This window comes from Rhinopithecus roxellana, chromosome 20 (genome assembly GCF_007565055.1).
Source record: "Rhinopithecus roxellana isolate Shanxi Qingling chromosome 20, ASM756505v1, whole genome shotgun sequence".
Classification (NCBI taxonomy): domain Eukaryota; kingdom Metazoa; phylum Chordata; class Mammalia; order Primates; family Cercopithecidae; genus Rhinopithecus; species Rhinopithecus roxellana.
In genome coordinates, this window is record NC_044568.1 from 71,613,194 (window position 1) to 71,640,266 (window position 27,073).

The window sequence follows — 27,073 nt, forward strand, 5'->3', positions numbered from 1 at the left end:
TGTTAGCCAGGATGGTCTCGATCTCCTGACCTCGTGATCCGCCCATCTCGGCCTCCCAAAGTGCTGGGATTACAGGCTTGAGCCACCGCGCCCGGCCATATTGTGAATATTTTAAGAAAATTTTCTTGTTGGTCTGCTTTACAAAGTGTAAGACATGACTGGGGTGCCCCTCTCAGCAGATGCAGAATAAATTAATCCCAAAGCAAAGCGCAGCGCAGGGCAGCCTCACACCACCTAACCTGTGTCTCAGCTTCCAGCCTCCACCCTGAAGCGTGTGTGGCCATGGAGCCGCGTTGTGCTAACCAGGAAAGCAGGAGGCAAACGAGGTTGGCCCACAGCACGTATAGACATATGACCGACATAACAGTAAACAAACATGCATCTCGCACGCATGGCACAGAGGTCACCCAGACTCATCCCGTGCCTCTGCACAAGCAGGGGAAGTGACTTGGTGGTGGAGTCCCTTGGTTTCCAGGCTTTCCATGATAGCAGGTACATGTCGATGGAGTCCTGAGAAGGGCGACTCAGCATGGTGACTCCACGTAGTCATTGTCCAGCCCACGGCGAAAGCGCGCCGTCAGGGAGCGGCTAATGACAATCACTCGGGGCGCCATGCAGTCCTCCCTCTTGTGGAGAATGTTCCAGATGAGCATGGCTGCCGCCAGCGTGGCCAGAAGGCAGGCACCAATGTTCAGGTAGCAGGACCAGGACAGGTTGGTGTATGGGCCAATTCTGTAGAAAGTCACCAGCCCGATAACCAGGACAAAACCTGCAGATGAGAGAAGAGGGTTGAGAGGCCTTATCTGAGAGGAAGGCAGGTTCCACTCCTTCCCCAGCCCTCTGTCCTAGAGCGGGTTCCAGCCTGCTTTACCCTTCCCCAGTCCTCTGTCCTAAAGCAGGTTTTTGCTTTTTATGGGGCAGCCGCCCCGGTGTTGAGCCACGTGTGTTTTTTTTTTTGTTTTTTTGTTTTTTTTTTTTGAGACGGAGTCTCGCTCTGTGGCCCAGGCTGGAGTGCAGGGGCGCGATCTCAGCTCACTGCAAGCTCCGCCTCCCGGGTTCACGCCATTCTTCTGCCTCAGCCTCCTGAGTAGCTGGGACTACAGGCGCCCGCCACCATGCCCGGCTAATTTTTTTGTATTTTTAGTAGAGACGGGGTTTCACCGTGTTAGCCAGGATGGTCTCAATCTCCTGACCTCGTGATCTGCCCACCTCGGCCTCCCAAAGTGCTGGGATTACAGGTGTGAGCCACCGTGCCCGGCCTGAGCCACCTTGTATTAGCTCTTCTGTGGCTCTTAGGACTTTAGGCTCTAGCGGCTGTGGAGGGGTGGCGTGTGTCTGCTTAATTCTGTCCTCGCATGCTGCTCCTGTGACCTTTCCTTCAGGTCAGCACTGATGCTTGCAGCACCAACTTGGGGGGGCCTTTTCTAGCCACCCAAACTCAGCAGTAATTTTGTGTTAAATCCATCTCTGACTTTTGTAAATGCTTAATTCGTTCAAAGTGAAAGTAAAAAGAGATTTTCTAAGTCTTATCTGGAAACAGGTCAGTTTGGAGCTCATCGTGCCCAGAGCTGTGCTCCTGACAGTTTCTCGCTCTTGGCCTTTGCTTTGGGAACTGCAGGTGGCCTGGAATCTGCAGCTCGAGCAAGGCAGAGATGGGGCCAGTGCCTTGTCTAGGGCTCCTTGGCTATATCTGGTGTCTTCCCTCAAAGTCAGTGCTTCTCGTTCTAGACCCTCCCTCCTGCCTGGCGGATTTTCCTTCCATACTTTCCCCTCTTTCCAGAGCCTGAAGCCAGAGAAGGAGAGGTGGGCCATGAGCAACCCTCGGTTGGCTCAGCTTGTTCCCGTCTAGTTAGTTGCTGATACCACAGTCACTTATATTTTTATCTTTAAGGAGCTCCAAAGACTTTTTTAGTTCTTACAACAGGAAAATCAGGGTTTCATGCCTGGAATCTGCCAACTAGGATAACAGGATACTGTGGCTGCACCGATGGAGCTGGGTGTCCTAATCCACCTGGAAACATAGGCTCTGGGATGAAGGAGAGCCATCCATGTGGCCCTGCCCCTCCTCATCCCCTACAGCCATGGGAACGTGGCCACAGATTTTCCTGCAGGCCATGGGGCCTCCAGCCAGCCTTTAGCCCAGGTACCAATTCTGCCCACCCAGCACTCCTCCCTCTCTGTTACAATGACCTGAGTGAGTCTGTTTCTTGTACCCAAAGTGCCAGAGACTCTCTGTAACTCATACTGGTCCAGATTAAACTCTCCAGCCCTCTTGCCCATGGGGGACTTGTCCATGTCCCTCCCCAGGCTCTGGCCATGCCGAGCCCCACTGCTGTCCCTCCGCCTGGCCTGCATGTTGACACCTGTGCGTCTGTTCACGCCAGTCTCTCCACTCCCAACCACCTCCCCTACATTCCTCAGGAAACCAAATCATATCCTGCCCTGTGTGGTTCCAGCATCGAGAGAGGACGGGAGAGAAACAGACACAGGGACACAGACACAGAGAGACAGAGACGGAGACACAGAGAGACAGATGGAGACACAGAAAGACAGAGACCAAGAGAGATACAGAGAGACAGACACAGAGACAGATGGAGACAGAGACACAGAGACAGAGGCATAGGGAAGGAGAGACAGAGAGCGAGAGATGGGTAACCAGCCTTGTTTTTCCTAAAAACACAAGCATTATCTTCTCATCATCACTGTACCCTCCAGAAAGTATGAATTCAGCATTTATCTATCTCCATTTTGTCCTGAACAATGACAGTGTCTGGTTTCTGTGTTCATTCTTTATAATACTTCATGGAGCTTTTTATATATGGGTAGCTCCTGGATACTTCTGTTTGATTAAAAATAACATTCTAGACAAGGCACAGTGGCTCACGCCTGTAATCCCAGCACTTTGGGAGGCTGAGACGGGTGGATCACGAGGTCAGGAGTTCAAGACCGGCCTGGCCAAGATAGTGAAACCCCATCTCTACTAAAAATGCAAAAAAAAAAAAAAATTAGCGAGGCATGGTAGCACATGCCTGTAGTCCCGGCTACTCAGGAGACTGAGGCAGAGAATTGCTTGAACCCAGGAGGCAGACGTTGCAGTGAGCTGAGATCAAGCCACTGCACTCCAGCCTGGGAGGTGACAGAGCAAGACTCCCTTTCAAAAAGAAAAGCATTCTGTTTGTAATGAAAACTAACAAAGGAAACTTCTGGTATTTCTACCAGTGTGGAATGTGTCCTCTGCTCGCGATCATGTGGTATCAGTGCTTGTGTTACTGGGTAAAGGAATGAGCCTGTGTTGTGTGTGGTGAAAATGAGAGCACTTTGAACAGTGTTCTCTCGTGTTCACAGTGTCTGGCACGTTCCGCCGGTGGGGGATGGGTTGTGCTTGCGTCAGGGCTCAGAGGAGGTGGCCCTGGAGGCAGGGCACGCACAGTGGAGAGCTCAGGACACCTGGGACAGAGGCGAGCGGGAAGGGTGGGGCGCTCTTGGCAACTGCAGTGGGAGTCTTGGGGAGAGTCCCGGCCCAGCAGGGGTCGATGCTGGAGGGCGGGAGGAGGTTATGCTGGCAGCAGCTGGCCTTCATCAGGCTCCAGCCCACCGTGGCCAGAGCCTGTTTCTCCCCCTTACCAGGCTTCCTTTCTACTTGCGGGTGTTACAGAAACATATTTAAAATCTATATGGCCTCCAGTTCCACACATCATTCATCCAAATGGAACAGTGGAAAGGGATTGGGCCCCCCATGGCTTCCAGGGTCAACCTCCCTCACCGTCTGTGGTTGTCGTGGGGGTCAGTTTCCATACAGAGGGGACCTGGAGGTCCCATCATTGAAGAAGTGTGAGGGATGAGAACTCAATCCGGAGGGCTGACTCTAAGGCTTTTGGAATGGATAAGATGCGCTCCCTTCCTGGACTGAGAAAAATAAGAAAGGGAGAAGCACCAACTGGTGCGGCCACGAGCAGAGGGGCTGCCCTCGCCCAGGACTGCGCTGGCGCTGGCTGCTCTGGAAGCCGCTGCTGCCCTGGGACCCACAGCCCTGCTCCCGGGAGGACGAGTGGACGCAGCTCAGCACAGCGAGGCCCCGGGTCAGCTGCCCTCAGAGCACGCACCCCAGGGGCAGACGTGCTCTGGACGGCCCAGCAGTAGACAGTGGTCCAGTGGGGAGGAGGGGCGTGCAGGGGGATGGCGTGGGCCACACACCATCAGGGGGAGGCCCGGGGACGTCACCAGGGACACACGCGGGAGGCTTCTGAGTGCACAGCTCGGCTTCACAGCGGCTTTCTAGGAAAACCTTGGGAAGAAAGCTCTAAGGAAACATGGGGCAACAAGCCTGGGGAGGAGGCCCCGCAGAGTTGATCTTGCCGGGTGTGCCGGACCACGCGCATGTGGTGTGGCCTCCTTTGTACAGGTAGCTCCCAACAAAGCACAGGAGAAGATTGAAGTGCCGCAGACCCTAGGCTCTTCCATGAACAAGCACGTCCCGAAGTTGGCTTTGACAGTGAGGGATGTGCTGCGTGTTTCAAGGTGTCTGTGGCTATGCTGGGTGACCTTGCTGGGGACATTGATGCAGGCGGCCCTCCCTCCACCGCTGCACCCTGATCTTTATCACACTCACATCCTATCTCCCCAGCACTCAGCACCCTTGTGGTTCCCATTGCCTTAGGATCTCCCCTGATACCTGCGGCTGTGCCTCTGCCATCTGGGGTCACACTGGCCCTTTCCACCCCTCTGAGTCACCAGGTCCACCTACTCTGGGTTTCTCCTTGCGCCACTGTCCCCGGCTTGACTGGCCCCAGGGAGGAGGGGCCCCTCCTGCTTCTGATCCTTCGGGCCTCAGCTTACAGTTGCACCTGCCTCTCCGCCAGCTGTGGTCATTGTGTCTTTACTCATGGGTGGCTCTGGCCGCTGTTCCCCGCCATAGGGCAGGCTCCCTGGAGCGAGAACTTGCCCCATCATTGACCACAGCTTCCCAGGAGTCGCTCCACAATTACTTGTTGAGTGAATCATTTGAGGAAATCCAAGTAGACATAAAACAGAATAGAATGCAGTGTGGACCTGCGGGAAAGGCGAGGAGGGACGGCAGCCTCGGCGTTTCAGTGGCCAACACCCCTCAGAGGGACGGGACCCTTTGGCCAGATCACGTGGATGCCGCTACACTGGTGCCTTCGAATGCTCATGGAGGGGCACCATGATTCCCAAGGACCCACTGGCATCGGCTACGTGGCCCTGTACTTAGCGGGCCTGTTCAGCCGCCACTGGCATGCCGGGGACCACACTAGGGTTAGCGTCAGCCACAGAGACGGCTAGGGCGCTCTTGACTTGTCCTTGGGGGACTGGCATTCCCTTTAGAGAGATGGGGAAGTCATTCATCTCGTTGTCCCCAGAGGGTGGCATTTGGCAGGGCCTTGCCCTACCTGGAGGGTCAAGCTTGTGGGGAAGGCTCTCCAGACTCTCAGTTAAAAGTGGAAAGACTAAACCATGGAGCACATCACAGAGCGGGTGGGCAGCACCGAGTGCGGCCTCCTGCCCCTGAGGCAGCCTGCCAGGGGCTCTAGCTGTGGCACCGTCCCAGCCCTGAGGTGTCAGGTCCCTCGAGGCCCACCTGCAAAGCCCCTCTGCCTGCCTGGCACTGGCCAGCGTCCCAGGCTGCTTCCTGAACTGTTGTTTTATTATTATTTACTTTAAGTGCTTTTTGTAACAATGGAGTGTTACTTATTTTCTTAAGATCAGTGTCATAGCTTTTGAAAATGTGTCATTGAGAGCATTAGAGTGGGTCGAGCATTCTAATCCATGTATGACCTCCCTGCCCATGACTGGCTGTGTTGCTTACCATAAACACACACTCAGGGCTCAGAACATCTGTCTGCTTCCAAGAACACTGTTTCTAAATATATAAGAGCAAGGGGCTGGGGGCGGTGGCTGAACCCTGTAATCCCAGCACTTTGGGAGGCCAAGGTGGACAGATTGCTTGAGCCCAGGAGTTTGAGAGCAGCCTGGGCAACACAGTGAGACCCTACCTCTACAAAAAGATACAAATAGGCCGGGCGCGGTGGCTCAAGCCTGTAATCCCAGCACTTTGGGAGGCCGAGACGGGCGGATCACGAGGTCAGGAGATCAAGACCATCCTGGCTAACATGGTGAAACCCCGTCTCTACTAAAAATACAAAAAACTAGCCGGGCGACCTGGCGGGCGCCTGTAGTCCCAGCTACTCGGGAGGCTGAGGCAGGAGAATGGCGTGAACCCGGGAGGCGGAGCTTGCAGTGAGCTGAGATCCGGCCACTGCACTCCAGCCCGGGCGACAGAGCAAGACTCTGTCTCAAAAAAAAAAAAATAAATAAATAAATAAATAAATAAATAAATAAAATAAAATAAAAAAAATAAAAAAAAGATACAAATAATTAGCCAGGCATGGTGGTGCACACCTGTAGCCTCAGCTATTCAGGAGGCTGAGCCCAGGAGGTCGAGTCCGCAGTGAGCTGTGATTGCACCACTGTACTCAGCCTGGGAGACAAAAAAGGGAAGAAGAAAAAGAAGAAAAGACTCAGAATATAGATAAACTGATTAAAGAAGTATGAGTTCACATGTCCACACACGACCTGGACATGGCCCCCACATCCTAAAAGTATGAGTGGAAAAGTCATCAAGGTGGCAGATCAGGTGTAAACAACAAGCCTAACAGTCAGGGACCATCACAAAGCAGGAGGGAGCAGGGCAGGCCCACCCCAGAGTCATGAGTCTAGAAAGCTGTTTCTTGAAACTCTAGCAACAAGTGGCCAGGTGCTGTGCCTCACGCCTGTAATCCTACCACTTAGGGAGGCTGAGGCGGTGGATCACCTGAGGTCAGGAGTTCCAGACCAGCCTGGCCAACATGGTGAAACCCCATCTCTACTAAAGGTACAAAAATTAGCCAGGTGTGGTGGCGGGCGCCTGTAATCCCAGCTACTCAAGAGGCTGAGGCAGGAGAATCGCTTGAACCTGGGAAGTGGAGCTTGCGGTGAGCCAAGACTGTGCCACTGCACTCCAGCCTGGGCAACAAGAGCAAAACTCCGTCTAAAAAAATAAAATAAAATAAAATAATAAAGAAAAGCACCCAAGGTGCGTCTGGAGCCGTATTCTGGGAGTCGAGTTCTGGGAGCCGCATTCTGGGAGCCATGTTCTGGGAGTCGCACTTCGCTCGCTGGTGGGAGCCATGTTCTGGGAGCTGCGCTCTGGGAGCTGCATTCTGGGGGCCGCGTTCTGGGAGCTGCGTTCTGGGAGCTGCATTCTGGGAACCGTGTTATGGGAGCCGTGTTCTGGGAGCCGCGTTCTGGGAGCCGCGTTCTGGGAGCTGCGTTCTGGGAGCTGCATTCTGGGAACCGTGTTATGGGAGCTGTGTTCTGGGAGCCGCGTTCTGGGAGCCGCGTTCTGGGAGCCGCGTTCTGGGAGCTGCATTCTGGGAACCGTGTTATGGGAGCCGTGTTCTGGGAGCCGCGTTCTGGGAGCCGCATTCTGGGAGCTGCGTTCTGGGAGCTGCATTCTGGGAACCGTGTTATGGGAGCCGTGTTCTGGGAGCCGCGTTCTGGGAGCTTCATTCTGGGAGCCGCGTTCTGGGAGCCTCGTTCTGGGAGCCGCGTTCTGGGAGCCACGTTCTGGGAGCTTCATTCTGGGAACTGTGTTATGGGAGCCGTGATCTGGGAGCCGCGTTCTGGGAGCTGCATTCTGGGAGCTTCATTCTGGGAGCCGCGTTCTGGGAGCTTCATTCTGGGAGCCGCGTTCTGGTAGCCTCGTTCTGGGAGCCGCGTTCTGGGAGCCTCGTTCTGGGAGCCACGTTCTGGGAGCCTCGTTCTGGGAGCCGCGTTCTGGGAGCCGCGTTCTGGGAGCTTCATTCTGGGAGCTCGTTCTGGGAGCTTCATTCTGGGAGCTGCATTCTGGGAACTGCGCTTTGCTCGCTAGTGGCACAGCTCCAGGGCTGGAGCTTACTTGGCTTTTTTTTTTCTTTTTTTTTTTTTTTGAGACAGAGTCTCGCTCTGTCGCCCAGGCTGGAGTGCAGTGGCCGGATCTCAGCTCACAGCAAGCTCCGCCTCCCACGTTTACGTCATTCTCCTGCCTCAGCCTCCTGAGTAGCTGGGACTACAGGCGCCCGCCACCTCGCCCGGCTAGTTTTTTGTATTTTTTAGTGGAGCCGGGGTTTCACCGTGTTACCCAGGATGGTCTCGATCTCCTGACCTCGTGATCCACCCGTCTCGGCCTCCCAAAGTGCTGGGATTACAGGCTTCAGCCACCGCGCCCGGCCCTTACTTGGCATTTTTATCACCACAGAAGCAGAAGGGAAAATTCTAGGTCTGTACCTTGTGTGAAAAAAAGGCTAAAATTTTGCATTTACTTGACTTCTCTGTGAAGACCAGTGTCGGCTTTTGTTTGTCTTTCGTTCCGTTTAGAGCACATCTAGATAGAGAGGGGTTTGTAAGGTTAGAACAGTGCTCTCGGACACCAGTGAGACCCGGAGGCACCACCAGGCCCCAAACCTCATGAACCTGAGCAGCCCTAGGCATGCTGTGAAAAGGGGACATTGCCCTCTTGCTAGCACCAGAGCAGGCAGGGGCACCCCTGCTAGAGAGCGCTGGTGGCTCCTGCGGAGGACGGTGGTCCAGATCCTACCCTGACGGAGAAAGGTTTATGTCACGAACAGATGCTTGGCATGAGGGGACCTTCCGCGTGTTCCACGTGTCAGCAGTAAAAAGCTAACAAATACACAGAAATGCAGAGGTGCCCGTAGCCACACACCTCACTGTGCTGCTCTAACCTTGGCCTCCAGACACTGGTAAGAAGGTGACATAGTCAGGTGCATAATCACACTGTGCTGTGGATGCTGTTCCGAAGTCCAGTTAGCTTTTAATTCTGTCCTTTCCACTTCCCTGCGTGGGGGAGATAGGAAGGGGTGGAAGGAGACAGGGCTGGGGCTGGCCCTAAACCTCTGAGTTTTCCTTTCTCACACCGTCTTTATATTAAGATTCCCTCTCTCCTCACTGTCCTGTTTCCTGAAGAATTTTGCCCCAAAACTTTTCAGTGATGTTCATCAGTTTGTCTAGAAACAATGTAAGGGAAGAGTTTTAGCAAACACGAAATTCTGCCCGTGGAATCAATTCCATTTCATGAAGTTGTGTTGCCAAAGCAAACAGCCTCTTCCTGTGAGCCGCCTGGACGGTGTGAATTACAGCTCCACGGCCCAGCCAGCCCTTCCCCTCTCCCTTCCTTCCTGCGGCTTCTTGGGGCTTCAGCTTCTGTACAGGCCTTCCTTTTGGAATGGCTGTCACACAGGCACGCAGGTGGCAGAGTGGAAAGACCCCGGGGCTGACCCCTGATGCTCTTCGGACAGCTGCAGAGCTAGCAAACTGGGTGCAGTTGGCTCTAAAGAGAATCTGTGCGGAGCAGACGGCTGCCTGGCCACCTCAAGGCCCTGGTGGGGGCTGGTGTTTCCCACCTCTGAGCAACAAGATGACGGTGACCCAAACGACCCTCTCTAGAGGGAGAGGCCCTGGGAGGGAAGAACGAGAGGCTCCAAAGCTCTCAACAGCTGAAGCTGGCAGGGAAAGACGAGACGAAGGGGACACAAACTGATGCATGGGGAGTGGACACCAAAGACAGGCCAGTGGGCTGTCCAGACCAGGCTGACGGCAGTGGCCACGCCTTCACCCTAGCACTTTGAGAGGCTGAAGCAGGAGGGTCACTTGAGCCCAGGCGTGAGACCAGCCTGGGCAACATGGCAAGACCCCATCTATGCTTTAAGAAATGAATAGATGATTTGCCGGACGCAGTGACTCATGCCTGTAATCCCAGCACTGTGGGAGGCCGAGGCAGGTGGATCACCTGAGGTCAGGAGTTCGAGAACAGCCTGGCCAAGATGGTGAAACCCCGTCTCTAACAAAAATACAAAATTAACTGGGCATGGTGGCTCATGCCTGTAGTCCCAGCTAATCAGGAGGCTGAGGCAGGAGAATCACTTGAACCTGGGAGGCGGAACTTATATTGAACCCAGATTGCACCACTGAACTCCAGGCTGGGCATCGGAGTGACCCTGTCTCAAATAAACAAATAATCCAGACCAAACAAAGAACCAGGTTATTGTAAATAACAAGAAAGTATGTATTTCCATGAGAAGATTCCCAAGTCTAGAAAAACAGCAGACTTTCTCACCAGCGAGCAAGATTCCAGGTCAGTGAGTGACTAGCAACCCTGCTGACCATTTAAGGACTGATAAAGTCAATGTCTCCAGGAAAACCTGAATGCCATTGTGAAGGCAGTTCAGAATAAAACACTAACAGCTGACTTCTACCCGGCAGCTTCTCAGCATGCCACGGGGCATCGGGACGGACCAGTGCCATCCAGGGTGCCCTTTCTAGTGTCCTTCTGGTGCTCCGATGTCATGTTCGGGGAATTTGGGGTTATATGCCACCATTTTCCAAAAAGGATCGGAAGTCATTTATACAAATTACAAGGTAATGCGGAGTCGGGGGGAAGAGGGATTGTTTCGAGGAAGAAGCAGGCAAGAAGCCTTCGGCGTCACACCCATCTCACTGGCAACAAAACACGGAGAAACCCAGCTAAGCCCAGCATACTTATAGCAGAGATGCCACAGGTTCCCACAAAGACGCAGGGAATGTCATGTGAGCATCGACTGGAGGACGGTGGGGACTTCACTGGCTTGACCCCAATGTGTGGCCAGGACCTCCTCATGCTGGCCCTGGTAAGACAGCAGCTGCTCTGGGGCTCCAGCAATGGCTGAGGAGTTGCCCTTTGAAGATACAACTCAACCCAAGTACCGAGCTCTGCAGGGCCGCTAGATCGAACCACCGCAAAGTGTTCTCTTCAAGCTCAGGGCAGGACAGGACAGCAGACCCTAAGGCCCAGGCCCCGTGTAAAAGCCAGAGTTGCAGGCGGGAGGGCCCTGCTCCATGAATGGATCCTGGCGGCATTCTTGCCAAGAGGACAGTTTGCCCCCCGGAGGGGGACAGGCCTAGGTGGGGATCACAGGTGCTGCACCAGGGGGCATGTGGGCTGCGCTTCGGGCCTGAAGCTTCTCAGCATGCATGTTACCCAGCAGGGCTTCAGAGAGACGCTGGAATAACAGCTGTGAGCATTGCTGACGATGGCACATCTGTGGGCTGGAGTGGTCACTCTCCACTGCACAGATCACACCAGGGGAAGGGGGGCTCATCCAGGGACTCATGGCTAACCAGGGGCAGAGCCAGGAGCAGAACCCAGGCCACCTGTTCTGGGCTCCTGCAGAACCAGCCAGCGCTCCAGCCAGGAAACACCTGAGGGCTCGGGGCATTCTCAGGTACCTGATTGTGCCAGGGAGCCTCCTGGCCTAGGCTGCCTGCAGAAGTCGCCCTCAGCCTTGTGCTGCTTAGGCGTCAGGTGCCAGGGTCACACCGTGGCCACAGCCGTCAGAGGCTGTAATGACCTTTTACCTTCCATTGGCCACTTGCCCTGACCCCCTTCAATACTCCTTTCTCTCTCTGCCCGTGCCTACCTGCACAAATCAACAAGACCACAGACCGTGAAAGAACAGAGGTGCAGTGCAGAGAGAAGAGGCCATGAGGAGGAGGGGGGAGAATCAAGGGGTCGGTGGAGTGAGCAGAACACAAGCTCTGAATAGAATGCCAAGGGTGGTGGCCACCAAGCCAGGACAGTGGGTTCCCTCAGCTGCTCTCTCTGGGTGTCAGAGCAGGGAAGAGAGAGCCTTGAGGGGCGAGGAGGGTGGTCCCTTTGCAGACCCAGGCGTCATGCTGAGCATGGCACTGGGCCCAGAAACATTTATGGAGTGAGAGCAAAAGCACAGGCCCTGGCCAGGCGCGGTGGCTCAAGCCTGTAATCCCAGCACTTTGGGAGGCCGAGACGGGCGGATCACGAGGTCAGGAGATCGAGACCATCCTGGCTAACTCAGTGAAACCCCATCTCTACTAAAAAAATACAAAAAACTAGCCGGGCGAGGTGACAGGCGCCTGTAGTCCCAGCTACTCGGGAGGCTGAGGCAGGAGAATGGCGTGAGCCCGGGAGGCAGAGCTTGCAGTGAGCTGAGATCCGGCCACTGCACTCCAGCCTGGGCGACAGAGCGAGACTCTGTCTCAAAAAAAAAAAAAAAAAAAAAAAAAAAAAGCACAGGCCCTGTCACCTCTCTCTCGAGCTGACCAGCAGCCCTTCTTTCAGTGTGTTGCACTCTGGCTTTCAAGGGTGTTCCAGCCTCCCCATTATTCCATGTACTTTTCCTCGTTTCATGAGCATCTTCTCTCCTCACTGCCCGCCCCACCTCTGCCAAGCCCTGAGATCGAGGTTGACTTGCATAACAGGTAATAGCAGGCGTTTCCTTGTCCTGTGACAGGACATCCTGGCGCCCTTCAGTCTCTCCCTGACTGTTTAAAACAGACGCGAGCACAGGAAAAAAACCCGACTCTAAAATTAGCAGCATGATAGAAGAAAGGCACATAGCTCCTCTCTGTCCTGTTTGTCAATGAAACAAGTCTAAACAGGGCCAAAATGCATTTCCTTTTTGGGCAAAACAGACCTGTTAGGGGTGATGGTTGGACACTGAGGGGGAGAGGCAGCCTGTGGGGGCAAGAGAAGCTGCCGGAACACCAAGGGCCCTCTCGGTGCTGCTGGCCCTCTCCCTGGTGCCCGCTGTTCTGGCGGTTGTTGAACAGAGCCTGGTCCAACCTTGTCAGAAGTGCTGGAGCACAGTCCCTCCACCGCCATCACCCCTCCTGACCAGGACAGGCCTCCGAAAGCCTCCAGCCCGTCCCCCGGGGGTGCTGCAAGGCAGCTCAGTGTAGTCCATCAGGCTGCTTGCCCCCATGTGTGAGTTTTTAAAATAAATTTGGAAACACTATCTCATCCTGAAATAAGATTTTGTAGGAAGTAAGCTGTCATTTTCAACATGCCAAATCCACCGTAGTCCTAATAATTCTAAACAGGAGTTTCAAGGAGATTTATTAAGAAATGCACGGCCGGGCACGGTGGCTCAAGCCTGTGATCCCAGCACTTTGGGAGGCCGAGACGGGCGGATCACGAGGTCAGGAGATCGAGACCATCCTGGCTAACACGGTGAAACCCCGTCTCTACTAAAAAATATGAAAAATTAGCCGGGCGAGGCGGCGGGCGCCTGTAGTCCCAGCTACTCGGGAGGCTGAGGCAGGAGAATGGCGTGAACCCGGGAGGCGGAGCTTGCAGTGAGCTGAGATCTGGCCACAGCACTCCAGCCTGGGCGACAAAGCGAGACTCCGTCTCAAAAAAAAAAAAAAAAAAAAAAAAGAAATGCAGTGATCTGGGCCGGGCGCGGTGGCTCACGCCTGTAATCCTAGCACTTTGGGAGGCTGAGGCGGACGGATCAGGAGGTCAGGAGATCGATACCATCCTGGCTAACACGGTGAAACCCCGTCTCTACTAAAAATATAAAAAATTAGCCAGGCGTGGTGGCGGGCGCCTGTAGTCTTAGCTACTCGGGAGGCTGAGGCAGGAGAATGGTGTGAACCCGGGAGGCGGAGCTTGCAGTGAGCCGAGATCTCGCCACTGCACTCCAGCCTGGGCCACAGAGTGAGACTCCATCTCAAAAAAAGAAAAAAACGAAAAAGAAATGCAGTGATCTGGCTGGGCGCAGTGGCACACGTCTGTAATTCTAGCACTTTGGGAGGCTGAGGCAGGTGGATCACCTGAGGTCAGGAGTTCAAGACCAGCCAGACCAACATGGTGAAACCCCGTCTCTACTAAAAACACAAAAATTAGCGGGGCATGGTGGCGCATGCCTGTCATCCCAGCTACACGGGAGGCTGAGGCAGAAGAATCGCTTGAACCCAGGAGGCAGAGGTTGCAGTGAGCAGAGATTACGCCACTACACTCCAGCCTGGGCGACAGAGCAAGACTCCATCTCAAAAAAAAAAAAAAAGAAAGAAATGTGGTGATCCATTGGGTTATCCTACTCGAAGGAGTTATTTTCAGAATCAAAAACTATTGCTTTTGCTTTCTGTATGCCACCAAAATATCTTTATTCAGACCCAGCATTTCCAATTACATTTTCAAAATCTTCCATTTCCTTCTTTAAGCCACGGGGTTGCCAATCTCTGCACGCAGTAGAGACCGGCTGTTTCAGTGAGACAGGAAAACCACTTCTCTGTTTTATGGCCCTTGGGTCAGCAGAGGGCCCCGTGGGAACCTTCCTAGCCTGGGCACCTCGTTGAGAGTCTCGTGTTTTCCCTGTAGTCATGCAGGAGGGGAGGAGGCAGAGTCAGTCCTCTGTCCCACGTGCCTGTCTCATTCGTTCTTACAATCAGCTGGGTGGGGGCAGAAATTACCCTTTTCGAAATTGGGCACGCAGAGGCTCATGTTAGCTCAGTAATCCGCCCGACCCCACGTGGATGGTGATGGAGACAAGACGCAGCTCCAGTTCCGGGCTCCACGCCCTGTGCTCTTCCACTGAAGCCTGGAGGCACCCTCCCGTCCCGCCCCTGTCCGCCAGGGGAAGTGACTTGCCCAAGGCCACACCATGCTATCACACCATGCTATTAATAGCGCCCAGAGAGCCCGGCCTGACTCGCCCTGGGGCACTTTCCAGTGCAGGAATACCTGCCCCCGCCGTCTGTCAGCCTCATTCTGGAAATTGTATTTCTCAAGAAAGATAAGGGTCCAGGATCATGATTCCTAGAATGATTCACTCTGGACTTCCTGCCACTTCCTCTGTGGGAGCTGCAGGGCAACCTGCAGAATACCGCACTGGCCCCGAGGAGGAGGAGGAGGAGGAGGAGGGTGCGGGCAGCTCTGTGCTGGCCACGCTCAGCCATGGGCTGACGTGCTCGCTTTCTTTGTGTCCCTGTCTCTGCGGTCACCAGGCTGACCTGTCCCAGTGAGCAGCAGGAGACCTGAGCCTGCCGCAGGTGCCCGCGGTCCTCACACCTCTCAGTCAGCCACAGAAGACCAGCAGAGCCCCTCGGGTCGCTGGGGGTCATGGCTGGACACTGCTGTGGCTCCACCACTTGTCTAGAACGCTGCAGGACCATTCCATAGGTCATTTACAACGACCTCATCACTGTCACCCTCTACGACGCCAGGTCTTTTCAAGCTCTGTCCCAGGGCGTTGGGTCTAGAGCATTGAGAGGAGGCTCTGAGCAGCGATGGCCCCCTCGCCTGCAAGGCCGGGCCTCCTCCCCCACTCGCATGGTGGCTTAGGGAAGCCAGGGTCCTCGTGATGGTCGTGCCGTCTGCATCTGTGTCTGAGCCAGGCACATGGCGTGTGCTCGTGCAGGCCCCTCACCGTCGGCTTAGGGTGTGTGGAACGTGCTAGCGTGTTCTCCTCACTCTGTCTTGTCCTGCTCACAGAAAGGGCCTGCGCTGACCCCACGCGGGTCCTAGGAAGCTGCGTTTATAACAGAGCACAGGCCTTGGCCTCCCTAGGCCTGACCTGCTCTAGGCCTCTTAGGTGGGAAGGGGCACAGGGCGGGGCCAGGCATGGGCCCTTCTGCCTCTGTCCAGGGGCTGCTCGTCGCCAGCTGCCTCAGCATTGAGGAAGGGGCAGGACCCAGGCCACCCCATGTGGGCTGCACGAGGGCCAGTCAGCAGTCAGACCCCACAGACTCAGGAAAGCAAAGCGCCTCGGCCTTTAAAGTGGAAAAGGGCATGACAGACACGCCAGGCCGCGCCAGGTGGTGGCAGCCTCCCTGCTCCTTGGCCTGGGTGTGGTTCTGTCATTCATCATTCTTGCCCACAGCAGCCCGTGGAGAGGGAGGATGCTCCGTGGGGCTTATCAGTGGTCTGTGGCCACACATTGAGAGGTACGGCCTGCAGCTTCCCCCCAGGCCACCCAAGGCCCCAGAACCCTCCTGTGACACCAGAAGGCCACAGGGGGCAAGGACGTGGTGGCCCCGCCCACCCGGGTACTTACTTGCCAGTTGGAACGCGGCGGCCATGGCCTCCTCCCAGCACGGGGCATCGGGTGACAGCAGGGGCAGGCCCACCAGCCCCAGGATGAAGGTGAGCTGGCCTGCGGTGAGCGCGGCCGTGGCCACCAGGTTGCAGGCACGCATCATGTCGAACTGCACTGTAGGCCAAGAACAGAGAGACAGTGGTGAGCGCAGGTGGGCTCCAGAGACCACGCCAGCCATCACACCACTTTCATGGTCTCTATTTAACTTGGAAAGGACAGTCAGCACAGGCCATGCCTCCTCTGGGCAGAGCCTTCCGGAAGCATCACGCCCTCCCCTCACCTGCCTGCAAGCCCTGGGTCCCACGTCTTCCTGATCGGAAAGGTGCATCCCAGCCGCCGGGCCTGGCTGCAGTGGTCGTATCCCTGCAGGGACGGGCGCTACGCTGCTGTTTCTGTCTTCCTGAGACAGCTGTTCCTCTCTGCTTGATTTGACCCTTGAAGGCGCTAGCATAGGGGTGGAGGTGGGAAGGGGAAGCCCCACCAGCAACACCGGCTTCCCTGTCTGCCTCACAGGCCCCTCACTAAACTCACAGCATCCAAGACAAGGGTGTTGCCTGACCGGAGCCTCCGTGGGGCCGGTTCCTCGGGGCTGCTGTCCTGCGTGGTCAGCTTCCCGACCCCCAAGCAGCCCATGGTTGTGTTTCCTCCTCCCAGCAGCTGGGGGACTTGGGCCCGAGGAGAAGCAGCTCATCTGGGCCCCTCATAACCAGCAAGGAGCTGAGCAGGGGTCGGACGTGGGTCTGAACCAGTGCGCCCCACCTGACCCTCTCACCCCCTGGGGCCCGGGCACCCCCACGCCATGTACCTCCTGCCACAAATCCTTCACTCAGCAGGTAAAGTCAGGACCTGCTTCCCCACTCACAGTAGGTCTGCGCCTAGCCTTCTCTGTCCCCCACCTATACCCTGGTTGCAGGAACCAGGCAGGCAGGGCATATGGACATGTGGTCAGGGGAAGACGGAGCCTTCTGTGGGTGAACCTTAGAGGGAGGTGCATTTGTTGCCCTCGGGGACCAGGGCTTGTTACATTTCTGTAGCAGAGAAATGTTCTCCCACAAATAAAACCTTACACAGAGGCCCAAATGACGTGATAGTGAAGCAGTGTGTTCCCAGAGCCCCCGCGTGCTGCAGAGCAAACAGTGTGTGTGCTGATGGACACTCAGCCCAGAGTTGGGCTGCACGTGAAACAACAGCCCCACGGAGTCCCCAGCTTGTCATCACCATGCCTTGTTTTCGATTGAACAATATTTGGGAAATTCGATTCCCAAAGCTAAGTCGTTGAAAACAGTTGCACCTTTTTAAACGACTTGCCTTGAAATTTCAGGGCACTCATCAGGTAACTGATGCAGGAGTCTAAGAGGGAAACAGCCTCGCCAATCAGGAGCAGGTCCCCGTGCCCGCATCCATCACAGACACCAGAATCGCTCAGGAGCGAGTCCCCGTGCCCGCATCCATCACAGACACCAGAATCACTCAGGAGCGAGTCCCCGTGCCCGCATCCATCACAGACACCAGAATCGCTCAGGAGCGGGTCCCCGTGCCCGCATCCATCACAGACAGCAGAATCGCTCAGGAGCGGGTCCCCGTGCCCGCATCCATCACAGACACCAGAATTGAGGGAGCAGCAGAATCTCCCTGAGTCCTGAAGGTGCCGGCGTCTAGGGTGACTGCTGTGTGTCCTGGGCGGAGGCCGAGAGGGGGATGGGGAGATCCTCAAGCTGCCCCCTCAGAGGGTGCCTGTGGGAAGCCAGCCCGGCAGGGGAGGCTGTCGAGGTTCACGCATGCACGGGGCAGGCACGCTGGCATCAAGACTCGGGGTGGAGGGAGGTGCAGGTTGCTTTACTTCGCGAGTGTTTACGTGGTTAGAAGTATCCATTGGAACCACTAGAGCCAGTACTAGCAGTTCCACATGGTTCAACCTCAACATTTATTGAAATGCAGTCTGGAGTCACAGAATAACCTGAAAACTCCAGAGCTGAGGCATCTGCTTCCCACCTGGCCCTTGGGCTGGGCGCTGCCCTGGCACTCACATCTGACCCTGGCTCCCGGCTGAGCTGGTGTCTGGGATGGTCTGTCTAGGCTTTCAGCATCCCGGTGTCCCTGGAGGCACACTGCTCCTCGCCACGGAGGGCCCCCATCCTACCCGCTGTATTTCAGGCTGCTTCCCTCCGCAGCACCCCTCCTGTCATTCGGGACGGAGGGAGCTCTCCTTCCTGGGTTCCAGGCTTTTCCAGCGTGCCCGCTACAGCCTGGGAGGCACCCCCAGCCCTGAGGCCTCCAGGGCGTGAGGGCACTGCACAGGGAGTGGAGGCATGAAGGACCCTGGGGCACGGGGACCCCCAGGCTGCTAAGGAGTCTGAGTAGCTGGTACGTGGCACCGTGAGGCTTCCGCCAGCAAGGGGGAGAGCCGAACGCACTGCCAGCCCGCAGACAGGCGGGCACCACTGACAGCCCGCAGACAGGTGGGCACCACTGACAGCCCGCAGACAGGCGGGCACCACTGACAGGGCAGTGGGAAGTGGCAGCGGCTTCTCCTCATTTTTCTCGCAGCAAAACAGACGCCCCAGTGAGCGTCACTGCCACGTAACTGAGAGCTCACGTTCTTTCATCTTTAAAGTAACTGCAGAGTTAGAAACCATAGCACTTCCGCAAGGTTCTCTCAAAAGAAGAAACAGACGCAGGGGCTGAGAGCCAGCCTGGTGGCCAAGGGTCCCCTGTAGGGAGAGCGGGAAAGCCTGGCAGCAGGTGAGGACCTGGCTCAGCGTGGGCACAGGCAGCTGGGGGCCAGAGTGCTTGGAGGAAGGGGCAGAGCCCACAGCACTGGAAATGCCAGAGGACGGCAGAGATGTGCTTGACCTCAACCTGGCACCGTGTGGCTTGCTGAGGCCTGAGGCATAGGGTGGCATTGGCACCATGTGGCTTACTGAGGCCCGAGGCGTGTGGTGGCATTGGCACTGTGTGGCTTGCTGGGGCCCAAGGCATGGGGCGACACTGGCACAGTGTGGCTTGGTGAGGCCCGAGGCGTGGGACGGCGTGGCACTGTGCAGCTTGCTGAGGCCTGAGGCGTGGGGCGGCGTGGCACTGTGCAGCTTGCTGAGGCCCGAGGCGTGGGGTGGCGTGGCACTGTGCAGCTTGCTGAGGCGTGGGGCGGCATGGCACTGTGCAGCTTGCTGAGGCCTGAGGTGTGGGGTGGCGTGACACTGTGCAGCTTGCTGAGGCGTGGGGCGGCGTGGTACTGTGCAGCTTGCTGAGGCATGGGGCAGCGTGGCACTGTGCAGCTTGCTGAGGCGTGGGGCGGCGTGGCACTGTGCAGCTTGGTGAGGCCTGAGGCGTGGGGTGGCGTGGCACTGTGCAGCTTGGTGAGGCCCGAGGCGTGGGGCGGCGTGGCACTGTGCAGCTTGGTGAGGCCCGAGGTGTGGGGCGGCGTGGCACTGTGCAGCTTGGTGAGGCCCGAGGCGTGGGGTGGCGTGGCACTGTGCAGCTTGCTGAGGCGTGGGGCGGCGTGGCACTGTGCAGCTTGCTGAGGCGTGGGGCGGCGTGGCACTGTGCAGCTTGCTGAGGCCTGGGGCGGCGTGGCACTGTGCAGCTTGGTGAGGCCTGTGTGGGGCGGCGTGGCACTGTGCAGCTTGGTGAGGCCTGAGGTGTGGGGCGGCGTGGCACTGTGCAGCTTGGTGAGGCCTGAGGTGTGGGGCGGCGTGGCACTGCGCAGCTTGGTGAGGCCTGAGGTGTGGGGCGGCGTGGCACTGCGCAGCTTGGTGAGGCCTGAGGTGTGGGGCGGCGTGGCACTGCGCAGCTTGCTGAGGCCTGAGGTGTGGGGCGGCGTGGCACTGCGCAGCTTGCTGAGGCCTGAGGTGTGGGGCGGCGTGGCACTGCGCAGCTTGCTGAGGCCTGAGGTGTGGGGCGGCGTGGCACTGCGCAGCTTGCTGAGGCCTGAGGTGTGGGGCGGCGTGGCACTGCGCAGCTTGCTGAGGCCTGAGGTGTGGGGCGGCGTGGCACTGCGCAGCTTGCTGAGGCCTGAGGTGTGGGGCGGCGTGGCACTGCGCAGCTTGCTGAGGCCTGAGGTGTGGGGCGGCGTGGCACTGCGCAGCTTGCTGAGGCCTGAGGTGTGGGGCGGCGTGGCACTGCGCAGCTTGCTGAGGCCTGAGGTGTGGGGCGGCGTGGCACTGTGCAGCTTGCTGAGGCCTGAGGTGCCTTTGCCCTGGGTTTCTCACTGCCCCAGGGCCTGTGCAGGTGGGACCAGCAGGAGCCAGGGTTCAGTCACACACTGCTCCGGCCGACTGGCAGGACTTCCCTGACTGCTCCCGCGGGCTCCACAGCCAGCCCCGACCAGTGACCACGTGCAGCCTGCAGGGACCGGAGCGAGGCCTGCATTTTGAGGGCGTCCTGTCCACGCGTTAGGGATGTGTGTGAGCTCTGGAGGCCCCTTCCAGCGGGATCTGTGGCACGGTGCTGTGCCATCTTTGCTCTTAACTGTCTTGGCAATGATTTCCGTCCAGAAGCCTCTGCTTCTCTAAACATTGCAAAATGAGGGAGGCATTAAAACATCAAGCAGGTTATGTTCGAGAGAGGAGCAGCTCAGATTCCCGGCCTAGGGCTCTGAGCTCTGCCCTGGAGGGGAGGAAAGACCGGAATGAAGGGGGAGGAGGGGTGCAGGGCTGCCCCGGGAGGAGCATAGCCCGGAATGGCATGACCGAGGTGGGCCTGAGCACCAGGCACAGCTGCACGCGTAGTTGTGGTGAGGCTGAGTGACCGAGGCTCCTGGGAGCTGGGAATGTGCAGACGCACCCCTGACCTGTCCTCCCGCCCTCAGCCCCTGGCCTCCCAGCCTTCCTTCCTGGCAGCTCCAGGCACAGCCCTGTGCCACACACCATGGCAGGGGCTCTGTGCAGCAGCCACGCCCCACAAGCCACTGTGCAGCCTCCGAGTCCCCAGGGTGCGTGGCTCACCACAGCGGTACCCACAGACCCACCGCCCTGCCAGGAAGGAGGCACTCCTGACCGAGCCTTCCTGTCTGAGCCACGCTCCCGCCTGCCCCAAGAATGCTGTTTAGAGCTGGCGTTCACAGCTCGGGCGTGTTACGGGTTCCCGTGGTGCTGCCTGTATGTGTGGCCCCACGTGGTAGCCTCTGACTTTTAAAGATGTCGGTCAGAACGTGGTTCATCTGGGTCCTGGCCGAGCAGGGTTGAAGCCCGGGAGCTCTGTCCTCCACCTGTACTCAGGCAGGGTCTTAAGTGCCCGTTTGATGTGTGGCGGGGCGTGCGTGGTGACGGAGATACATGGAGCCACCGGAGAGAGGGGTGGGGCTCCCCTTTAGCGCCAGGCTCCAGCTCACCTGCCTCAAGATTCAATCATACCGTCATCTGTTCCCGAGCCACCTTGTTGCAGATGCCTGACAGAACGCTCGAAACACAGAGCGATGAAGTAAATGTCCAAAACAAGATGAAGTGAGGAGCAGAAATTGAGACCCGCGCTTGATATGGCATGTGAGGTGGACCTCAGGCCTCCCTGGTACCCCAAGCTCCTTACAGGGAAAGACAGCCCCTGATCCGTAATGAAAATCCCACTCACCACAGGCCACAGAACACCCCAGGCAGGGCCACAGGAGGGCCTGAACCTGGATGAAATCGAGACCAGGCCCCTCTACCCTGGGCCCAGCCCTGTTTGCCCTGACCAGAGTTCAGGATGTCCGGGGCGCATCTCCCATCCCTCAGGCAGGCCCCTGCTGATGTTTGCAAGTGACAAGCGCTGGATGATTTTGACTCCGTGTGTTCCATGGGGCACAGAACCATCAGGAGACATCCACGCGGACCTCAGCGACATCCGGAAACCCCGAGGATGGCCTGGCCTGCGTGAGGAGGCACGCGGTGTGATGTTGCCTTCCCTGGCCTGCGTGAGGAGGCACATGGTGTGACATTGTTTTCCCTGGCCTGCGTGAGGAGGCACGCGGTGTGACGGTGCCTTCCCTGGCCTGCGTGAGGAGGCACGCAGTGTGACGTTGCCTTCCCTGGCTTGCCCCACCCTGACCCTAGACTGGTTCTCGGGATGGAATTGTGAGCAAACCAGCACCCAGCCTCACAGCACAGAGGGTCGCAGCCCATCATGCGTGCTGCATGATTTTACAAGGAACACTGGCCGAGGCATGAAGGAAGATGCTAGGAGCTGGCCGGACTCAGTGGGGTGGCCAGGCTAGAGCTGCTGCCCCTCTCCGGGGCTTACTTCCAGGCCCACCTAGGTTATGGGGCAGGATTTTGCAGGAAGGCTGGCTTGATGTGCGGTGGTGGCAGGTAGCAGCCCCTCACCAGGTTGGGGACACGGGTGCACGTGAGTGGGGGCAGCAAATGTTGCTGGGCTGTGTGGACAGAGGGGCCACCCCGTGGGAGAGCAACACATGGGTTTGGAGAGGTGAGCACCAGTGCAGATGGATGTTGGTGAAGGAGAAGGCGAGAGAGGCAGGAGGAAGACACCAGCACGGCCAAGGGAGATGCTGGGTGCGTCCCTGTCTTGGAGCCTTGGGGAATGTGGTGGCTGCACTCCAGCCTGGGTGACAGAGCAAGACTCCGTCTCAAAATAAATTTAAAAATTAAAGAAAAGTTACCCATCGAGCCTGTTCCTTTTCCTGAACTGAGTCTCGTTCACAAAGAGCTTCCATGACGCTTCCCTCCTGTGGACAAACCTTCGCTGCTCAGGTTCGCTGAGGGTCAGCCACCTGCAGATGCCGTGCAAGTTGCAGGAGGATGTTGTGAATATTGTCCAAGGGGCTGACCAGGGCTCAGGGAGGAGCAGTAGACGCAGGCAGGTGAGCAGGAGGCTGTCTAGGGGGCTCTGTGAGGGGCTCGTGTGTCCTGCTGGCCTGAGGTGACCAGGCCTAAGCAAGTGGACAGCCGGGGACCTGGGACAGATGCAAACAACGCCCCAGAGGCTACACGCGGCCCTGTGACTGGAGGAATGCAAGAGGTAGCAACAGGGAGGGGTGCCAAGGCTCCCAACTGCCATGAGACTGGGCTGCCTGGGCCACATGTGGGTGTTGGTGGCAGCAGTTAGGAGGCCTGGAGGTGCAGAGCTGCAGCCAAGGGCCGGCAGGGAACTCCCTCCCCCAGCGGGGGGTGCTCTGCAGGCTGGATGCCTGTGATGGTCCCAAAGCACACGAACACCCGGCCCCACCTCCAGGGCCCGTGAAACCGCTGCCCCCGCGAGAGGCTCAGCACAGTAACGGGGCTGCAGCTCCTTCAGCAGAGCAGGCAGAGTCTGGAAGAAGGGCGCCTGGCCTGAGTCACGCAGAGACCCAAGTCTCGGGCTTTCCATAGGACACCGGGTTCTGAGAGCCGGTGAAAGCTTTGAAGTTATTCATAGGCTTTGATCTTTTTAAAAGACGGCTGTTGGCCGGGCGCAGTGGCTCAAGCCTGTAATCCCAGCACTTTGGGAGGCCCAGACGGGCGGATCACGAGGTCAGGAGATCGACACCATCCTGGCTAACACGGTGAAACCCCGTCTCTACTAAAAACTACAAAAAACTAGCGGGGCGAAGTGGCGGCGCCTGTAGTCCCAGCTACCGGGGAGGCTGAGGCAGGAGAATGGCGTAAACCCGGGAGGCGGAGCTTGCAGTGAGCTGAGATCTGGCCACAGCACTCCAGCCTGGGTGACAGAGCAAGACTCCGTCTCAAAAAAAATAAATAAATAAAAATAAAATAAAATAAAAGACGGCTGTTGGTCCCTGCTGGTGAAGGACGTGAGAGGAGGTGCCCAGTCCAGGCTGTGCAGTGCAGCTGAGGGCCTTCGAGTGGACAGAAGGGCGCTGAATTCCCTCGTGGGACCTCATCCTAGCCACATGCCTTCTGCAAAGCCTCGGTTTCTTTGCCTATGAAATGGGGATGACGTTCCCCGCTGAGGGTTCTGAGTGCGGCAGGTTGGGGATGGAGCTGTGTGGTTGAGGCACATGTGGTATGTGTTACCCCAGGACTCCGAGACTCCCTCCAGAGCCTAGAGCGGAGGCTCTACCTCAGAGACCAGCATTGTCTTCAGAGCAGAAGGTGCGTTCAACCCTGAGCCTGTGGCGCTCTGCAGCAGAGACTTGGGGTGTCTGCGAGTCAAAACCTTGCTGGCAGTTTTAGAGAGTTGGCCTTTGGGAGACTTGCGTCCCCAGGCCGTGACTGCTGAGATGACCGTGGCTGTAAGCGACTTCCTATGTATGCAGCCCCACACCTGCCACTCAAACCCCACAGCGTGGTGACATCATTCTGAGCCCCTTCCTCTCCTCTGCAACCACTCAGCATCCCTGTCCCCTTCTGAGTGTCCCAGCCTCCCTGTCCGTCTCCTTTCCAGTGTCCCATCTGAAACCCATCCCTCGGGATCTCCTTCTGCCGCTGTCCGCCTCAAAGACCCCAACAACTGTGAGAACAAAGCTAGAAGTCATCCGTGCATTTTTAAACTTCTGTTTATTTTACTCATTTCTTGTTCATTTTACTCATGAGTAAAGAAACAGTCTTTTTGGTTTTTTTTGTTTTGTTTTGTTTTTTTGTTTTTTTTTTTTAATTTTTAGAGACAGGGTCTCTTACTATGTTGGCTAGGTTGGTCTTGAACTCTTGGCTTCAAGCAGTCCTCTCACCTCGGCCTCCCAAAGTGCTAGGATTACAGATATGAGCCACCATGCCCAGCCATAATAATTGTTTTCAACCAAGGAAAAATGCCTTTCCTTGATTTGATTAATAATATACCTGTCTCTTAACTATGCGTAATGGCAGAGAGGCCACCCAAATGCCTGAGATGAATTCCTGTGTAAAAGAGCTGGAGGCAGATTCTGCACTGAGCAGGAGGGGTGTGTGAGGCTGCCACTGGCCAGGGAGAGGGGGCTGTGGGGCCTGGTTCCCTGGGAGACCCAGTGCCCACTCCTGCCTGTCCAGAGGCCACACTCAGGGCAGAGCAGGGGCCAGGCCTCCCCACCCGCTCATCAGATCCGCGCCTGGCATCTCCTGTGTGCCCTCGAGCCTCGGCCACGCTGAAGGCATCGGGAAAACAAGTGGACTTACGTTTGACGGTGCCTCGGGACTCCTGGAAGCCGGCCGCCTCGGAGCCCCAGCCCAGCGCCTCACAGTCACGTGCATCCACCTGGCTGGTCCTGGCCCCAGGGCTCGGCCCTCCCCGGGCCCTGTCCACCAGCCAGCAGGACCTCCATAGCCCCACGCTGCGCCTGCGCCCGTCCTCCAGCGTCTGGCACACCCAGTTGGAGGTGAAGGCCGCCACGTTGTTGAGGATGAGTGAGACCAGGGCCACCAGCACGGCTGCAGCCACAAGTCTCTGCACGGTCATCGCTGACGCCAGTGCCGCCACTTATCCAGAGAAAGCCAAGTCCCAGTTCGCAGCCGCACGTCCAGGGTCCAGGGAGAGCCGACGCTGCTAGGGGCGGCTAGAGGACATCACCGCTCATCCTCGGGGCGGCGCGGGCATAGGCCCATGGGACGGTCCAGGTGAGCCGCCTCTCGGCCCAGCCTTATCCTCCTTCCTGCACCTGGAGCAGGGCCAGGCCTGTGCTGAAGCTGCTCGCCTCGGGGCCCATCCCAGGGAGGAGAGGGTGGGCAGCAGCAAGAACCCAGGGCCGGGAGTGCGCCGTCTTCCTGGGAAGCGGAGGCCGGCCTGCGCCGTGCGTGCCTCTTCTCGCCTGCAGCAGTGGAAAACAGAGTCACTCGGGAGGCTGGCAGCAGTGGGAGTCGAGCCCGGGCCACGCTTCTTAGCACCAGCCCGCTGTGAGCACCAGGCTCCAGGCAGGGTGACCAGCGTGGAGCGGGTTCACAGCTCCTCTCTACCTCCTGGGCCCCTGTGCAGATGCCTCCAGGGCAGTTGGCTGGTCCTGGAAAGCGAGTGGCTGCTGCAGGGACGCCCGTGTGCGCAGAGCTCGCCTTCCCTGGCTCTCAGCAGAGAGGAAATGATTGTTTTTGAGGCTGTTTTTGGTGAGCTGGAGGGCGTAGCCAACCGCAACAAATAGCGGCCCTGCCGCGGCAGCCAGACACCAACAGGATGTGCTTCCTGATGGGAAAGGCCGGGGGACTTCTGAGGCCCTGCTCCAGGCCCACCCCCTGCTGCCCTCCCCACCTTCCTGTCCCAGAGGACAGGCCAGGGACGCCGGGTGCGGGCCAGACCCCTTGTCTCGCCTGTTGCTTTTGAGCCTGGTGGCCCCCGGGACCTGGAGGCCGGTGGGTACTGGGGGATTGTTGCCTACCCTGGGGACTTCACACCCCCAGCCGTCCAGTTGCCCCCGGGACCATAGATACCCCCAGGACCATAGGTACCTCTCCCCCGCCCCTGTGTTCCCAGTCCCATAGGTACCACAGGCGTCCCCCCGCCCCCACGTTCCAGGCCTGCCCCCGTCACGGAATGCTGCCCTCAAAAGGGGGGCAGATATCACAGGATCACTGGGAAGGGGAGAGACGCATGTGCTTGGAGGGAGCACGTTCACCCAGACCTGTGGGGCCAGGGACCTGTACTTGGAGAACCTCGGGGCCAGGTCATTCTTAGGTGGCAAGAAGGGTAGGATTCTGGATATGCCAGGTGGGGCTGTCAGTGGGGCCTGGGACACGGCGAATGTCACGTGGGGCTTAGGCCACCTCTGCTGTTGATGGGAACGGTCACCCCCACAGCTGGGGACGGGACGAGGCAGGTCACCTTGTAAGTGGTCAGGCGCTCGGGCAGAGCTTATGCTGCCAGAGAGCTCGGAGGCGTCTTCGTCTATTCTGCTCAGAATTACTCTGCTCCGCTGGGCAGACACTGCGAGAGGGTCTCAAACTCTGTCCCATCTCCAGAGACCCCAAACCCGGCGTGGGATTCCCACCCTACCCAGGGTCCAAAGCTTCGTGAACGCAGGTGTCCCACATCCATGCAAACCATTCACGGGCACACGCCCAAGACAGGGCTGGGACAGAGAGTCCTGTTCCCAGCCCACGGTAACAGCAGAACTTTGACCGTTTCCTGTCCGTGCACTGCCCGTGCGTGGGGCCCTGGCTCAGGGCAGTTCTGAGAGCTGCCATTTCCTGGGAGCAGTCTCAGTTCACGTGTTGGCATGCGGCTCTGTATATCCACAGGTGAAGCAGGGTTCCCCACACGCCCCGTGTCTGTTCAGAAAGGCAGCAGCTCCGTCCTCTCCA

General features: G+C 57.6%; 2 protein-coding genes across 7 annotated transcripts in view; one reads left to right on the forward strand and one right to left on the reverse strand.

Moving 5' to 3' along the window:
• TMEM204 (transmembrane protein 204) lies at positions 1–25,962 on the reverse strand. Of its 4 annotated transcripts, none has more exons than XM_030925521.1 (4): positions 22,537–23,333; positions 16,225–16,307; positions 15,903–16,058; positions 1–769 (listed from the first exon to the last, which is right to left on the reverse strand). In XM_030925521.1, exons 1-4 carry the CDS (start codon positions 23,241–23,243, stop codon positions 525–527), a joined length of 1,191 nt encoding a protein of 396 aa, XP_030781381.1. In that variant the 5' UTR covers positions 23,244–23,333; the 3' UTR covers positions 1–524. The 4 variants fall into 4 exon arrangements, with proteins under 4 accessions (XP_030781381.1, XP_010386117.1, XP_030781382.1 ...); XM_030925522.1 differs by lacking the exon at positions 1–769 and adding an exon at positions 13,906–14,221 and having other exon boundaries at positions 22,537–23,369; XM_030925523.1 differs by lacking the exon at positions 1–769 and adding an exon at positions 14,228–15,330 and having other exon boundaries at positions 22,537–23,369.
• Positions 1–27,073, forward strand: part of IFT140 (intraflagellar transport 140) — a 108,795-nt gene that overhangs the window by 56,093 nt on the left and 25,629 nt on the right. The window lies entirely within an intron of this gene.

Coding starts and splice junctions, on each gene's coding strand:
- TMEM204 (XM_030925521.1), bottom strand. CDS start 23,243: ATGGAAAGCCCGAGACTTGGGTCTCTGCGTGACTCAGGCCAGGCGCCC. Junction 16,308..22,536: donor AAAAGGAACAGGCTCGATGG/GTAACTTTTCTT, acceptor CCGTCCCTGCAG/GGATACGACCACTGCAGCCA. Junction 16,059..16,224: donor GACCCAGGGCTTGCAGGCAG/GTGAGGGGAGGG, acceptor CTTGGCCTACAG/TGCAGTTCGACATGATGCGT.